The following is a 12,245-nucleotide window of genomic DNA, read 5'->3' on the forward strand; positions in this document are numbered from 1 at the left end:
GGTTGCAGATGTGTGGTATTATTTCTGAGGGCTCTGTTCTATTCCATTGGTCTATATCTCTGTTTTGGTGCCAGTACCATGCTGTCTTGGTTACTGTAGCCTTGTAGTATAGTTTGAAGTCAGGTAGTGTGATGCCTCCAGCTTTCTTCTTTTGGCTTAAGATTGTCTTGGCAATGTGGTCTCTTTTTTGGTTCCATATGAAGTTTAAAGTAGCTTTTTCCAATTCTGTGAAGAAAGTCATTGGTAGCTTGATGGGGATGGCATTGAATCTATAAATTACCTTGGGCAGTATGTCCATTTTCACAATATTGATTCTTCCTATCCATGAGCATGGAATGTTCTTCCATTTGCTTCTGTTCTCTTTCATTTCATTGAGCAGTGGTTTGCAGTTCTCCTTGAAGAGGTCCTTCACATCCCTTGTAAGTTGGATTCCTAGGTATTTTATTCTCTTTGAAGCAATTGTGAATGGGAGCTCACTCATGATTTGCCTCTCTGTTTGTCTGTTATTGGTGTATAGGAATGCTTGTGATTTTTGCACATTGATTTTGTATCCTGAGATTTGCTGAAGTTGCTTATCAGCTTAAGGAGATTTTGGGCTGAGATGATGGGGTTTTCTAAATATACAATCATGTCATCTGCAAACAGGGACAACTTGACTTCCTCTTTTCCTAATTGAATACCCTTTATTTCTTTCTCCTGCCTGATTGCCCTGGCCAGAACTTCCAACACTATGATAGGAGTGGTGAGAGAGGGCATACCTGTCTTGTGCCAGTTTTCAAAGGGAATGCTTCCAGGTTTTGCCCATTCAGTATGATATTGGCTATGGGTTTGTCATAAATAGCTCTTATTATTTTGAGATACGTCCCATCAATACCTAGTTTATTGAGAGTTTTTAGCATGAAGGGCTGTTGAATTTTGTCAAAGGCCTTTTCTGCATCTATTGAGATAATCATGTGGTTTTTGTCTTTGGTTCTGTTTATATGCTGGATTACATTTATTGATTTGCATATGTTGAACCAGCCTTGCATCCCAGGGATGAAGCCCACTTGATCATGGTGGATAAGCTTTTTGATGTGCTGCTGGATTCGGTTTGCCAGTATTTTATTGAGGATTTTTGCATCAATGTTCATCAGGGATATTGATTTAAAATTCTCTTTTTTTGTTGTGTCTCTGCCAGGCTTTGGTATCAGGATGATGCTGGCCTCATAAAATGAGTTAGGGAGGATTCCCTCTTTTTCTGTTGATTGGAATCGTTTCAGAAAGAATGGTACCAGCTCCTCCTTGTACCTCTGGTAGAATTTGGCTGTGAATCCGTCTGGTCCTGGACTTTTTTTGGTTGGTAGGCTATTAATTATTGCCTCAATTTCAGAGCCTGTTATTGGTCAATTCAGGGATTCAGCTTCTTCCTGGTTTAGTCTTGGGAGGGTGTATGTGTCCAGGAATTTATCCATTTCTTCTAGATTTTCTAGTTTATTTGTGTAGAGGTGTTTATAGTGTTTTCTTATGGTAGTTTGTATTTCTGTGGGATCAGTAGTTATATCCCCTTTATCATTTTTTATTGTGTCTATTTGATTCTTCTCTCTTTTCTTCTTTATTAGTCTTGCTAGCGGTCTATTAATTTTATTGATCTTTTCAAAAAACCAGCTCCTGGATTCATTGATTTTTTTGAAGGGTTTTTTTGTGTCTCTATCTCCATCAGTTCTGCTCTGATCTTAGTTATTTCTTGTCTTCTGCTAGCTTTTGAATGTGTTTGCTCTTGCTTCTCTAGTTCTTTTAATTGTGATGTTAGGGTGTCAATTTTAGATCTTTCCTGCTTTCTCTTGTGGGCATTCAGTGCTATAAATTTCCCCCTACACACTGCTTTAAATGTGTCCCAGCGATTCTGGTATGTTGTGTCTCTGTTCTCATGGGTTTCAAAGAACATTTTTATTTCTGCCTTCATTTCATTATGTACCCAGTAGTCATTCAGGAGCAGGTTGTTCAGTTTCTATGTAGTTGAGTGGTTTTGAGTGAGTTTCTTAATCCTGAGTTCTAGTTTGATTGCACTGTGGTCTGAGAGACAGTTTGTTATAATTTCTGTTCTTTTACACTTGCTGACGAGTGCTTTACTTCCAACTATGTGGTCAGTTTTGGAATAAGTGTGATGTGGTGGTGAGAAGAATGTATATTCTGTTGATTTGGGGTGGAGAGTTCTGTAGATGTCTATTAGGTCTGCTTGGTGCAGAGCTGAGTTCAAGTCCTGGATATCCTTGTTAACTTTCTGTCTCATTGATTTGTCTCATGTTGACAGTGGGGTGTTGAAGTCTCCCATTATTATTGGGTGGGAGTCTAAGTCTCTTTGTAGGTCTCTAAGGACCTGCTTTATGAATCTGGGAGCTCCTGTATTGGGTGCATATATATTTAGGATAGTTAGCTCTTCTTATTGAATTCATCCCTTTACCATTATGTAATGACCTTCTTTGTCTCTTTTGATCTTTGCTGGTTTAAAGTCTGTTTTATCAGAGACTAGGATTGCAAGCCGTGCTTTTTTTTGTTTTCCATTTGCTTGGTAGATTTTCCTCCATCCCTTTATCTTGAGCCTATGTGTGTCTCTGCACGTGAGATGGGTCTCCTGAATACAGCACACTGATGGGTCTTGACTCTATCCAATTTGCCAGTCTGTGTTTTTTAACTGGAGCATTTAGCCCATTTACATTTAAGGTTAATATTGTTATGTGTGAATTTGATCCTGTCATTATGATGTTAGCTTGTTATTTTGCTCATTACTTGATGCAGTTTCTTCATGGTGTTGATGGTCTTTACCGTTTGGTATGATTTTGTGGTGGCTGGTACCAGTTGTTCCTTTCCATGTTTAGTGCTTCCTTCAGGAGCTCTTGAAAGGCAGGCTCTTCTTGAGGAGTATCTTTGTGGCGTTCTCTGTATTTCCTCAATTTGAATGTTGGCCTGCCTTGCTAGGTTGGGGAAGTACTCCTGGATAATATCCTGAAGAGTGTTTTCCAACTTGATTCCATTCTCCCCGTCACTTTCAGGTACACCAATCAAATGTAGATTTGGTCTTTTCACATAGTCCCATATTTCTTGGAGGCTTTGTTCATTTCTTCTTACTCTTTTTTCTCTAAACTTCTCTTCTCGCTTCATTTCATTCATTTGATCTTCAATCACTGATACCCTTTCTTCCACGTGATTGAATTGGCTACTGAAGCTTGTGCATGCGTTGTGTAGTTCTCGTGCTGTGGTTTTCAGCTCCAACAGGTCATTTAAGGTCTTCTCTACACTGTTTATTCTAGTTAGCCATTCATCTAATCTTTTTTCAAGGTTTTAGCTTCTTTAGCTCAGAGAAGTTTGTTGTTACCAATCGTCTGAAGCCTTCTTCTCTCAACTTATCAAAGTCATTCTCTGTCCAGCTTTGTTCCATTGCTGGTGAGGAGTTGCACTCCTTTGGAGGAGAAGAGGCACTCTGATTTTTAGAATGTTCAGCTTTTCTGCTCTGGTTTCTCCCCATCTTTGTGGTTTTATCTACCTTTGGTCTTTGATGATGGTGATGTACAGATGGGATTTTGGTGTAGATGTCCTTTCTGTTTGTTAGTTTTCCTTCTAACAGTCAGGACCCTCTGCTGCAGGTCTGTTGGAGTTTGCTGGAGGTCCACTCCAGACCCTGTTTGCCTGGGTATCACCAGCGGAGGCTGCAGAACAGCAAATATTGCAGAACAGCAAATGTTGCTTCCTGAGCCTTCCTCTGGAAGCTTCATCTCAGAGGGGCACCCAGCTGTATGAGGTGTCAGTCGGCCCCTACTGGGAGGTGTCTCCCAGTTAGGCTACTTGGGGGTGTCTCCCAGTTAGGCTACTTGGGGGTCAGGGTCCCACTTGAGGAGGCAGTCTGTCCATTCTCAGATCTCAAACTCTGTGCTGGGAGAACCACTACTCTCTTCAAAGCTCAGTTAGAAATGCAGAAATCACCCGTCTTCTGCATCACTCACACTGAGGGCTGTAGACTGGAGCTCTTCCTATTCGGCTGTCTTGGAACCTCCCTCCCTGAAATATGATTTCTACAAAACTTATCCAAATAACAACAGCTCCCCTCAGCCTGTGGTTCCCAAGTCTATCAGCACATTACAATTCTCTGGAGATGTTTGAAAAATCCCAAAGCCCAGGCCCCAACCCAGCCCAATTAAATAACAACCTCAGGCTGGGTGGGGTGGCTTATGCCTATAATCTCAGCACTTTGGGAGGCCAATGTGGGGGGACTGCTTGAGCCCAGGAGTTTGAGACCAACCTGGTCAATGTGTTGAGACCCTGTCTCTACAAAATATTAAGAAATTAGCCAGGCATGATGGTATGTGCACCTGTGGTCCCACCCTCCTGTGGGAGGCTGATGTAGGAGGCTCACTTAAGCCTGGGAAGTGAAGGCTGCAGTTAGCTGCGATCAAGCCACTGCACTCTAACCTAGGTGGCACAGTGAGACTCTCTTCCCAATAATAATAATGATAATAATAATAAATAGCAATCTCGGGGGAGGAGGAACAAGCATCAGTAATTTTTGAAGCTCCCCCAGGGAATCGTAATGTGTAGATAAGTTTGAGAACCACTATCTTTGGTTTATTCACCTTCTATTTTTGGATAGGGAAGAGGAGGGTTTTCATTCCAATCTCTTGATTCTTCCAAGCCTTAGTTCTTTCTGTTTCTTGAAGTGGACTAGAACTATTTCACAAGGTCATTGTGCTCTAGCTCAGTGCCTCTCCAACTTTAATGTGCAGATGACTCACTCCGTTCACTTGGTGGAGGGGTGGTATCTTGTTAGAATGCAGATTCTGATAGAATGAATTTGTCAGGGGGATGACATCCTGCATTTCTAACCAGCTCCCATATGATACCAATGTTGCTGGTTCACAGACCTCACTTTGAGTAGGGACAGCATCCACATTGTGTTCTAAGGACATGAAGGTGGCTACACAGGACCCTGCAGTTGGGCAACACAGCCTCCACGTGCTTCAAAGGGGATTGCACGAGGTTAGAGATGTGTGTGACCAGAGAGCCACTGTCCTGAGGTCAGCAGAAAATCCCCCTTTTCTTTTCTATATTCCATGGGTTCTAGCATGCCTGAGACCTGTTAGTGTAGACTGCTGAAGGTGGGAAGATAGAAATGCACCTCCGAGGATTCTCATCTTGCTTTTCTGCAGGTTTCCAAGCTTTTCTGTGGCAGCCTCTGGCCAACTCTGGGTTCAAAGTCCTGTTTTCTTTCTTGCATCCAACAAGTAATTACGGAGAACCTATACCAACCCCGTGCACTGTTGTAGACAGGGAATATAATAGTGAGTGAGATGGACAATGTCTCTGTTCCCACATACCAAGGTTTGATACAGGTTTTCTTTAGAAGGCTACATTGTCAATATCTTAGGCCTTGTGGGCCACATTTGGTCTCTGTCACAACTACTCAACTCTGCCTTTGTCGTGAAAAAGCAGCCACAGACAATAAAACTTCGACGTTTTATTGAAACTTTGCTGCAGGATTTGATCCACAGATATAGTTTGCCAACCCCTGCCATTGAGCTTACGTTTTACAGAGGGGAGACCAGGAACAGAAGAACAGATAAGAAAACTGTAACAGGATGAGAAAATCATGCAGAGAATTAAAGTAGGTCATTGTGGCAGAGAGTGATTGTAGTGGTCGTGTGGGCAGGAGACTACTTTAAGTGGTTGAGTGGGTGGTAGAAGAAGGCATTTCTAAGGAGGTGGCATAGAAGCTGAGTCCTGAGTGGCCAACAGGAGCTGGCCATGATACAAACCAGAAAGAACATTCCAAAGAGCAGGAACCACAAGTGCAAAGGCCCTGTGGCTAAAGCAAGCTTGGAGTGTTTGAGAACCCGAGAGATGGTCACTGTGGCTGAGTCAACGAGACAATGGAGGTGGTATGAGGTGATGTAGGAGATACAGGCCGGAGTCCCCTCTTGTGGGGCTTTGTAATCCAGGTGAGCCTTCAAGTGTCCGGAAGCCACAGGAGTGTTTACCCAGGTGGGTGATGTCATTTTTACGCCCCCTGCATGGGAAGGCACTTGGGGAACTAACTGCTCCTTACACCCTCTTTCTCCTCCCCATGGAAGGCTCAGGCCCAGCTGTCCCTCACCGATGGAGCACCCTCTTGGAGGCAGGCCAGAGGGGCCAGGACTCTGTGGGGTGGGGTCTCTGGAGGGTACTCTTGTTTGTCTAGAAATCCTTTCTGCAGCATTTTGACTGTTTCCCCTTTAGCTTTGGTGGGGAGGGGTGGGCTGCTTGGTAGCAATACCTGGGGGCCCAGTGAGGCAGGAAGCCATCTCCTCTGCACCTCCACTTTCCTGTGCTAAATGCAGGCACCTCTGGGTCCACAGGAGGGGTCAATGGTTACATAAGGGGCACTGTCATCAAGTGTTTGTCTGATTGTAACTGTAATAAAAACCATATCCATAGAGGTGGCATCCTCATTTGATTCCCCCAAAATTCAGTATTGTAGGGACAATTATTATCCCCATTGCATAGATGAGGAAATCAAGGATGGGAGGCCAGAATTTACCCAGCAAAGAGCCAGTGTTCTATCCAAGTGGCTTTGGACAGGAAGTAAGCGAGAGAAGGAAAAACAGCTTTGTATCACATGAGAAAGAGCAGACACTAAGAGGCTCTGTGCAGTGGGCTTTCCTGCTCTAAACAGAAGACAGCGAGAGGGGTCCGGTAGAGTGCACCAACCTGGGGGCCGGGAGGCCCAGGGGAGCCTAGCGAGCCTTGCATGCACGGGGACTGCGAGGTCTCCAGTTCCAGGATGAGATTCTTCATGTCTGGGGAGAGAAGCTTCAGTACAAAGCAACACAGAGTTAGAGGTCAGGCGTAGGGGACAGAGGAAGGGTCACCATCCTGGACACAGACCTGCTCCGGGTTCAGGTCTCTAAGCCTGGCAGTTCCCTGACACCCCAATGACTGCCCCAAGAAGATGACATCTTGGGCTACCAGTTTCTGTTCTCTCATCTGCTCTTGAGACGAACCTGGCTTGTATGGATTACAGATACCTCGTAGCCACTTTGGATAGAGTTTGGAAGCTCATTTCAGGGGCCTCTATCCAATGTCTAGGTTAGCACTGTCCAATGGAAACATAACTAACGTGAGGCACCAATAAGAGCAACACTGTAATTTTAAATTGTCTAGTAGTCACTTTTTTACCTTTCAAGAAGGTAAAAAGAAAAAAGTCAAATTAATTTTAATAATATACTTTCTTTAACCCAACAAAACTCAAATATTATCATTTTAACATATATTCAGTATTAGAAAGTTAACTAATGAGATAGTTTACATTCTTTTCTCATACTACTTCTTTCGAAATCCAGTATGTATTTTACACTTACAGCACACCTCAACTTGAACTAGCCACATTGCAAGTGCCAGATAGCTACATATGGCTAGTGGCTCCTGAATTGGACAGCTCAGGAGACAGAGCGTTGGGAAAGAGCTGAGAATCCCAAGTCCCCAGAATGCCCTGGCTGTTGTCTTCTAGGCCAGTTTCCCGAATCTTGCTCTTTTCCTCACCTGGTCCTTTCTTTCCAAATTCTGCTCCCTCTCACACCTCAGTGTGGCTACAGGAGAACTATTTCCTGAGTCACCTCATGGAAACGGTCTGTGTTAGACACAGGCTCAGAAGGGAATTTCATAAACACTTGGGGAGAAGAAAAACAGAAGGGGAAATTCCATGTTTGAGCAGCTGATGGGAACCCAGGAAGTTATATTATAAATTCACCTCATGGTTTTTGAGAAGATGAGAAACTTTGCCAAATCCAATTCCTGCTAAGAAGAATCTCCCTCCATCATTTATTTAAGATATTTGGAGAATGGACACACCCCAGGAACTGCAAAATGTCCATTCCGGGGCTCAACTTCTGGGTGACAGTGGAGGGTTGAGGCTCTCAGAAAAGATTCCGGAGGCAGCTCAGGTGGAGTGGGGCAGGCAGGTGGGGCTGTGTGGTGTGCACTGAGTAGCCTGCACTTTTTTTCCTCTCATAAATCCCAAAGTACTCACCGGACTTCGGCCACCTCTGAAGAATGGTGGTGGGAACAGTGGTGGTGGAGGGGGCGTCAGCAGGCAGCATGCTTTGTGGCCACCACGCTTCTTCTGATCCAGGCTGGGAAGGGCTGTTCAGAGAAAACTGCTGCTCGTTAGCATGTGGTCAGTGCTGGGCCTCTGTCACACCCACCGTGCCCAGGGAAGACCCATCCTGCCACCCCAGACTTCCAAATCTAATTTCTAGCCTGTTAGATGTGGATAGGCCTCCTGTTGGCTACTTGACATAGCAATTATTCCCTTGCCCTTGCCTTTGCTGGATTAAGATGGTTCATAAAGAAGCAGATGACTTGTCTGGACACTGACCATTATAAGGTTCAATTCTCCTTCCTCAGATACTGACTTGTCACTTTGTAGATGTAGCAGGAAATGCAAAGTTCAAACAGATTTCATCATATGCCCCCAGTAGTTGAGGAGAAGAAAGTGCTTGCTAATAACTTTAATATTGTACTCAGAAGGAAATTGTTTAGACAGGGAGGCAGCCAGGGCCAGTGGTAGCATTACTTACAGGACACCCAGACCCATGACTTAAAACACATACATTGACTCTAGACTTTACAAACACATTCACGTGTCACTCATTTTACTGGAGAGTTATGGTTTAATGTCTCAATATATGGGTAGCCTAATCTGCAGTATCAGGAAATAAAGGGAGGGCCCTGAACCTTTGTAGCTTTATTTTTACAAAAAGTCTCACCCATGTTCAATGTTAGTAAATTTTCAATGTTGAAGTATGCCTTACAAAAAGTACACAGATCAATAAGTTACAGTTCAACAGATCTCCATAAGGTGGACGTATCCTAGAAAACAGCACCCAGGTCAAGAAACAGCATTCCCCAGTGCCCAGAAGCTCCTTCAAGCTCCAATCTCTGCACCCCTTCCCATCCTGAATTCTAACACCAGAGATTCATTTTGACTAATTTTGCACTTTATGTAAATGGAATCATACAATATGAACTCTTGTCTTTGGCTTCTCTCTTTTAACATAGTGTCTATGGAAATCATCTAGGTTGCTGTTTATCATTGTTACTGCTGAATAGTGTCCCACTGAGTGACTATATCACAACCTACTCATCCATTCTGCTGAACATCGCTGATGTTCATTGGGTTGATACCACTACACATCCACCAGAATGGCTAAAGCAAAAAGGACAGAATATAAGAAATGTGGCAAGGATGTGGAACAACCACAACTATCACACATTAGCTGGCCAGAATGTAAATTGATCCAACCTCTTTGGAAAATTGCTTGTTATCTTCTATTAAAGCTGAACATAGACATATACTCTAGCCCAGCAACTTCACTCCTAGGTTTTTACCAATAGAAAAGTGGGTGCATTCAGAATCATGATTGCAAGTGATCTTTAAAGTTTCAGGTTCTGACTCCAAGCTTGAATCTCCTCCCCGGCATCTCTGAATGATGGGCATTGGCCAGGACCATATATATGTTCTCTGGTGTTTGCACTGAGAAAGCCCTGATTTGTGTCCCTACCTAATGAATCCAGTGGGGGTTATTGCAAATTTTTCAAGATAAACTTTTTAGTTAAGAGCCAGCTTGAATGGTTATAGTTTTATTTTTATACCAAAAAGTAAAAATTTCTCTTGAAATGGCCCTAAAAAAAAGAAGAAAAAAAAAGAAAAGTGGGTGTGTTTTCACCAAAATGCATGTATTAAAATGTTCATAGCAGCAATATCCATAATCACCCAAAGCTATGGTTTTTCAGTTCTCAGTTTTGGTGTCACGATGTACCTTCACTTCCACCCCTTCACGAAACCTCTGACCTCACAGAACATGCACGCCACATTGACCACCACATGCTCTCAACCTTGAACCCAGTTTTCTGTCTTATCTCCCAGGGGCCAGCATCTGCCGACCGTCTCCACCTTGTGCTCCAGGACCTGCCTCAGACACTAGACAAGTGCTAAGTGCTCCCCAGAAGTCGCCAGGTCGTGTGGTGTCCACAGGAATGGTAGCTCCGTGCACACACACTCGCTCGCACCCTTGATGATGGAGCATTCCACTGGCCTGTGCCAAAGACCCTCAGCCCTCTCAGGCCTAAAGCGACCTTTTACGGGAAATATTTTATAAAGACACCTTTATTATCCGGAAATGAAATTCACAAATAGTACAGCACGCTGACAGACAATTTAAAAAATCAATACAGTGCTCTTAATTCTACATAAAAGAGAAATACAAGAAAGTGATTTATGGGCCAGGCACGGTGGCTCATGCCTGTAATCCCAGCACTTTGGGAGGCCAAGGTGGGCAGATCACGAGGTCAAGAGATCGAAACCATCCTGGCCAACATGGTGAAACCCCATCTCTACTAAAAATACAAAAATTAGCTGGGCACGGTGGCATGCACCTGTAGTCCTAGCTACTCAGGAGGCTGAGGCAGAAGAATTGCTTGAACCTGGGAGATGGAGGTTGCAGTGAGCTGAGATTGTGCCACTGCACTCCAAACTGGCAACAGAGTGAGACTCCATCTCAAAAAAAAAAAAAAAAGAAAGTGATTTATGATACAAAAGTAAACATTTTGATTATAAGTGGTCAGACATAACCATATTAGAATACATAATGCTGTGGTTTGATGCTCACACTTACATGAAATCACAGTGAATGCAACAGCTCAAATAAAGATTATGGTATTGGCAAGTCTCATGCTACAAGGAATGTGTCCACCATGTGATGTGATTTTCTGAAATAATAAACAACACTGGGTAAAATTCCCAACTAGATAAAGCACAACCACTACTCCGTAATTGTAGTCTTAGAAAACTCAATTTATATTATAACAGTGCTTTAAAAATGCTGCGTAAGGCCGGGCACGGGGGCTCATGCCTTTAATCCCAGCACTTTGGGAGGCCGAGGTGGGTGGGTCACGAGGTCAGGAGATCGAGACCATCCTGGCTAACATAGTGAAACCCCGTCTCTACTAAAAATACAAAAAAATTAGCTGGGTGTAGTGGTGGGCGCCTGTAGTCCCACCTACTTGGGAGGCTGAGGTGGGAGAATGGCGTGAACCCGGGAGGCGGAGCCTGCAGTGAGCCGAGATCGCGCCACTGCACTCCAGCCTGAGCAACAGAGTGAGACTCCGTCTCAAAAAAAAAAAAATGCTGTGTAAAAGAGAATTCAGTTCTAGAATGAGATAATTATATATAAGTACGAATGTTCCTTGGGACATTTCAAAGTCATGTAGGATGTGGGACAATTCTATCCCACCCTTTGCAAGATAGCTCTCACTCCTGACCCGGCTCAACAAAGACAGTGATGCTACCCATCCCAGCCTTTGAAACAACCAAAAATACCTTGAAAATTTCCAAAATGGCCCCAGTGAAAACTGTTGGCCTATCCAATGCTTGGTGCTTAGCTTGGTCACAAAAAGTTCCATAGAACCCAGCACTCAACGCCAAAGCAGCATCCACTCCAGGTCATACAAGTTAACGAGGGACTGAAGGAATTCAGAAAAACAGGAACAACAGGTGGCCACCAGCTGGGATAAACCTAGCTGTCTTTTGGGAAAGATGGCATTCATGCTAATTCTGGAAAAGCAAGGAGAATTTAGACAGGAAGACTTCCAGACCACGAAAATATCTGGGGAAGTCATGGGTACTTGAGCTAGGCCTTGAAGGGCTAGCTGGGGAGGTGGCTGATGGAAGGAGGGGAGGCTCCCCAGGGAGCGGGAGGAATGGCAGGAGAAAGACCCATGTTCCATTCAGGGCTACTTGGATTGTGAGAAGCAGAGCTTCACTCACATGGGCTCTGGGGAAAAAGGAGATTTATTGTAAAGTTAACAACTGTCAGAAAGAGCTGGAGCCAATGAGTCAATGGGACATGACACCGTCCTGGTATTTCTCTCACCTTCCTCCATCCCCTGTCCCCCATCTCCCCTTTTATGCTTCTTTCTGTGCATCTGATCCATTCCATCCTCTTTGGCGTCTTCACGCCCATCTCTCCATGACGGCTGACCCAGTCTTGCCTCACCTCTTTTACCTCCCCCATCTGCTTTGTCTGGAACATCCCCTTGTGGGTCTTAGTTCAAATATCCACCACAGGGAATCTGTTTGCCCAGCCAGGTGACAGGTCATGGGGGCAGCTAAGCAGAGCCTGCCCTGGACCAGACTCAGACCCAGTCTTTAGCAGGATCTCAGGGTCTGTCACCAGCTCAAC

The 12,245-nt window shown here is 44.2% G+C and overlaps 1 protein-coding gene across 4 annotated transcripts in view; it reads right to left on the reverse strand.

Annotated features, from left to right (window-relative positions):
* The window catches only part of COLQ (collagen like tail subunit of asymmetric acetylcholinesterase), a 76,818-nt gene that overhangs the window by 36,542 nt on the left and 28,031 nt on the right, over positions 1–12,245 (reverse strand). For all 4 annotated transcript variants that reach the window (XR_004670460.3, XM_034955902.2, XM_003826205.4 and 1 more), the window contains exons 2-3: positions 8,033–8,145; positions 6,715–6,816 (exon numbers count right to left, since the gene is read on the reverse strand). Coding sequence is in view for 3 of the 4 variants with exons in the window: in XM_034955902.2 (XP_034811793.1) it covers positions 6,715–6,816; positions 8,033–8,145 (215 nt within the window). In the remaining variant the exon portion in view is untranslated. The remainder of the gene's footprint in view (positions 1–6,714; positions 6,817–8,032; positions 8,146–12,245) is intronic.

Source organism: Pan paniscus, chromosome 2 (genome assembly GCF_029289425.2).
Source record: "Pan paniscus chromosome 2, NHGRI_mPanPan1-v2.0_pri, whole genome shotgun sequence".
Classification (NCBI taxonomy): domain Eukaryota; kingdom Metazoa; phylum Chordata; class Mammalia; order Primates; family Hominidae; genus Pan; species Pan paniscus.